The following is a 4,675-nucleotide window of genomic DNA, read 5'->3' on the forward strand; positions in this document are numbered from 1 at the left end:
ATTTTTCTACAATTTATGGTGATTTTTACAAAACTGCCTATCATTTCAAACACCAATCCGGACCAGTCTGTGATTATGGACTTTTTCACCCAAGTTGGAGGTCATTAAAAATCATGATAAAAATTATGAGTAAACTAGACACATTTTGGGAACTCTCAGAATTTACGGATTTAGTTTTCGACTTCGTATGATTTTTCTATGGCTTTTCTAAAACAGTGCAGGAAGGTCTAATTTAGTTAACATCATATAATTTTCATAACACTTTGTATTATGTTGAGCAAAGTGTGTAAATATAAATTCTAAGTATTGAATGTGTTTCTTTGTAAATTTTATCATCATAAACTGAAAATAAGTCATTCATGATAAGATTATTCATTCATTTAGAACACGTATATAAGCTATAATAAGCATAGTTTAATGCATTTCATAACACCAACGCTTTTTCATAAAAGAGTTCTTATATATTACAAACATTTTGGATAAAACTATAATAGGTATAGTTTATGATACATCACATAACACACACGTACAAAAAGGGTACATTCATACAGAAAGGTTTTACACTCACGCACACAACTCGTAAACTTGTTAACCTAAACTGTGAGACAATCTCTTTCCGTACGTCCGAGTGCGGGATATAATTCCTGTTAGTTATAATCAGAGTCTCCTGGAGGGAGAACGTGATAGTTGTGTATAGATCTATATTGGGTTTGACACCCCACACCTTGCTGCTAGCTACAGTGGGACCTGCAGGTCTACGGGTGACAAATGTCATTTCAGTTTTACGACGCCTGAGAAACGTCGTGGCAGGTTCATTTAGTCATAGTATGATTATAGCGACTCACATAGGGATATAACAATACATAAAGTTTACGGGGTTTTTATAAAACTTAAATGGGTTTTATGTCGATTTTAGAATCACTTATTATCTCAATAGGTACAGATATTACTGTACACTTTCGGTTTTGGTATTTATGACTACACATCATTTGAAACCACACTTATATCCTTAAGTATGGACAATACTTGTTATTTTCTCGGTCCTGGGATTTAGGACTACATATACATAAAGTATTAACAAACATAAGAATTTACGGGAATTTCATTTAATTCAGGCGCGTTTATGTCAATTTAAACACATATCATTTTCTATTAGTAAGAGAGGTTACTTATACATTTTGGTCTTCGGTTATAAGACTACATTACATAACTTTTATAAAGAAAATATCGGATTTTCTGGATACATATACTATCGCTTTTACAAGGAAAACGGTTTACTTCTCCAACAAAATTTCTTATGAACTCACCAACCTTTGTGTTGACACTTTTTCAAAACTACTTGTATTCTCACAAAATCAATAAACAGGTAACCAAGTGCTTTTGAGGATGGGACGTTAAGGCGTCAAAGATTTCATACTTATTGTCTACATATTGTAATTGATTTAGAACATGTAATTCATACAATGATGTAACTCTTTCGAATAGATATATATGATTGGTTGTATTTACTTTGAGCACTATTATACTCGTTGTTGTGATACTATACATGAAGTCCTCCACCTCCGGACGTTTCCGCCATCCTTGGTTTGGGGGTGTGACAACGGCTCGGCAGAAAGCGATTTTTCAGTGCTTACGTGCACCACATGCTCAAGATTTTCTTCTGGCTATCCCTATAGATGGGCTTGGCCAACACATGTCTCCCGTGGAGTATCGTACTATTCTCAAATATCAACTCATGATTCCCATTTTCCCAGCTGGCGAGATATGTCTTGTGTGTCGCAAGGCATGTTTGGACTCTTTTGAAGAGCATGCAGTTCATTGTAGAGAACTCTCGGGGTTCAAATACAGGCACGATATGGTTAGAGATGTTTTATTTGACATATTTAAGCGTGTCGGGGGTTCCGCTAAGAAAGAGGCACCTGTTAATTTCTTGACTGACCCGACAGAAGGAAAGTCAACCCTCAGACCGGCTGACATTTTGATTTTTGGATGGGTCAGAGGGAAACACGCATGTGTGGATCTTACAGGGGTATCCCCTTTCGTGGGCCTGAGAGCTGAGGGTTTCACAGCGGGACATGCTGCTTTAAAAGCAGCCACATACAAAGTCACCAAACATGAGAGATCGTGCCTGGAAAATCAACACGTGTTCATATCATTTGCATTTGATACGTTTGGTTTCCTCGCACCGGATGCGGTAGAGCTTCTTAAAAAAGTACAACGAATCATGCATAGTAATGTTATATCCCATAGATCTGCGGATGTAGTCTTTAAAAGAATTAGTTTTACCATTCAAAAAGGCTTAGCGGCACAACTTGTTGCCCGTTTGCCATCTCACTCATTATACAATGACAATTAATTATTTTAATATATTGACTAATCATTAAAAACAAAAAAATTAAATACTCTTATGAAGAATTTAACATGTCCAAAAGTATTTTACTTCTCTCGTGAAACTCATTTCTAGATTTAAACAGTGCGATGTAGGAAGCCTTGTGTTTCTCCTAGACCCACATCAGCAACATATAAAGAAACTCATTTCATGGTGGTAAATGATTCTTGTAGTAGGAGTGTGATGGAGTTTGCAAGGATAAAACAAAAGAACGTAACCCATATGAGCCAATCACAACGCGCCACGAGGGCATCATCCTATCTTCATCAGTCCTCACATCTTCAAACTTCATATCCGTCTTCCCCGTGTACACTTGCAGTTTCTGGCTGACTGGCTGGAAATCCGACCGGGACACAGAGAAGTATGGCAACCACACTCGCTTTTCTTCAAATCCCAACGATTCCCTCTAAATCATCATCACCTTCGCAATGCTTAATTCCATCCGTCGATTCCAGTAAAATACACGTTTCTAATCATCCGATCAATGCCCTCCACCTCCACCTTCACCACTTAAAATCGGTTTCTCTCCCTCTTTCAGCAGTCACATTACCCTTCTTTTTAAACCCGCAGGCATGCCTCCCGTTGAATTCCATCGAGTAAATTTCATATATTTGGTACTGCAATTTACTAATTAGGCTTCTTTCCGGCACCAACAGGATGCATTTGCTGCTGGTGGCGAATATGGGATACTGGAGGGGAGATCACTGGCCTTGATTCACCCAATTGTGATGGGTGGTCTGTTCGTTTATACACTTTATGCTGGGTATTTGGGATGGCAATGGAGGAGGGTGCGAACAATTCAGGATGAGATTAACGAGTTGAAGAAGCAAGAGAAGCCTGTTCCCGTCACCCCCGAGGGAACCCCACTACAATCCACAACTCCTTCACCACTTCAAGTCAAAATTCAACAGCTTTCTGAGGTTTGCTCATCTAATTGTCTGCAATCCATCCATGTAATCACACTTTTTGCCCTAAATTCTCTCCAAATAAAATCTCACAGGAAAGGAAGGAATTGATCAAGGGACAATATAAAGAAAAACATTTCAACGCAGGCTCGATCTTGCTTGCGTTTGGTGTGTTTGAATCCATTGGCGGCGGAGTCAACACCTATCTCAGGACCGGAAAGCTATTCCCGGGGCCCCATCTATACGCCGGTGCAGGTAACTTGTTGGTTGATTGATTGGTATCTTAGAAACAACAAACATAGGAAAAATCACAAAATGATTTTACTGATTTTGGGAGTATTTGGAACAGCAATAACGGTGCTTTGGGCTGCAGCTGCTGCTCTTGTTCCCCCTATGCAGAAAGGAAGTGAAACAGCCCGGAACCTTCATATTGCATTGAACGTACTAAATGTTCTTCTTTTCATATCCCAGATCCCAACTGGGTGGGATATTGTTCTTAAAGTGTTTGAGTTCACCAAATGGCCCTGATCTTACTTCATTCTTTCGTATTTCAATCACCAAATTTAGATATCTTAATTAAGTGTATGTATAGTGTATACACTATACACTATACACCACTATTGTAACAATAACATTTGCATTCCAAGTAAAGTGTCACTGAAAAATGAATACTGTATGTAGAAGATTACATATAAATGCTAGTTTTGTTCAAGTCTTCGAATTCCCAAACCTTTATTTATAGAGCTTTTTATGACATAATAAACGACTAGATCTTATTATGACATAATAAACGAATAGATTACATATGGCCTTACACCCACTTTAATGCTCATATTTGGCCTTAAACTTGGAAAAACCATTAAGTATGGGACCTAGAACACTCCTCGAATGCTTGTAGAACCTTGGAATCACCTCAAAAACACCTCCCATCATGAGTGTACGGCTGTACACTCATGAGCCATGCACCCATCGCCATACACACCCAAAGGGTGGCCGTACACCTCCCTCATTCGGTCGTTTATGGATCCGACACTTAGTTCTAATATTTCCAGGTCATTAGGGTGGTTTCCCGTCATGATTAGTCATGAAATACTCTAATCCGATACATATATGTTTTACCATATGTTAATAAGATCCACTTGCGTACGAAACGTCAGTTGACTCTCAGCATCCATACCGATCTTACATTCGAATCCTACGTCAAACAGTGAGTTCATACCCCTACACTTTTACGATTTTTAAACATTTTTTTTTGGGGGGGGGGGGGGGGGGGGGGGGAGATACAAGCTAAACACAATAGTTTTCAACAAGTCAAACTTATGCAATTATTCAAATCAATGGTTTTCATAAAGTATTTAGATGCTTAATCCCTTTTTGTACC

At 38.5% G+C, this 4,675-nt stretch overlaps 1 protein-coding gene across 1 annotated transcript; it reads left to right on the forward strand.

Moving 5' to 3' along the window:
- The first annotated feature begins 2,637 nt into the window (after positions 1-2,637).
- On the forward strand, positions 2,638-4,009 carry LOC111902324 (uncharacterized). Its single transcript, XM_023898166.3, has 4 exons — positions 2,638-2,959; positions 3,046-3,309; positions 3,390-3,549; positions 3,644-4,009. The coding sequence occupies exons 1-4, from the start codon at positions 2,753-2,755 to the stop codon at positions 3,820-3,822; spliced, it is 810 nt and encodes a 269-aa protein (XP_023753934.1). The 5' UTR covers positions 2,638-2,752; the 3' UTR covers positions 3,823-4,009.
- Positions 4,010-4,675: the final 666 nt, after the last annotated feature.

Source organism: Lactuca sativa, chromosome 3 (assembly GCF_002870075.4).
Source record: "Lactuca sativa cultivar Salinas chromosome 3, Lsat_Salinas_v11, whole genome shotgun sequence".
NCBI lineage: Eukaryota > Viridiplantae > Streptophyta > Magnoliopsida > Asterales > Asteraceae > Lactuca > Lactuca sativa.

Excerpts from the sequence above, each read along its gene's own strand:
- LOC111902324 (XM_023898166.3), top strand. The coding sequence starts at position 2,753 with ATGGCAACCACACTCGCTTTTCTTCAAATCCCAACGATTCCCTCTAAA. Across the intron at positions 3,310-3,389 it reads AAATTCAACAGCTTTCTGAG|GAAAGGAAGGAATTGATCAA; the intron begins GTTTGCTCATCT and ends AAAATCTCACAG. Across the intron at positions 3,550-3,643 it reads CCATCTATACGCCGGTGCAG|CAATAACGGTGCTTTGGGCT; the intron begins GTAACTTGTTGG and ends TATTTGGAACAG.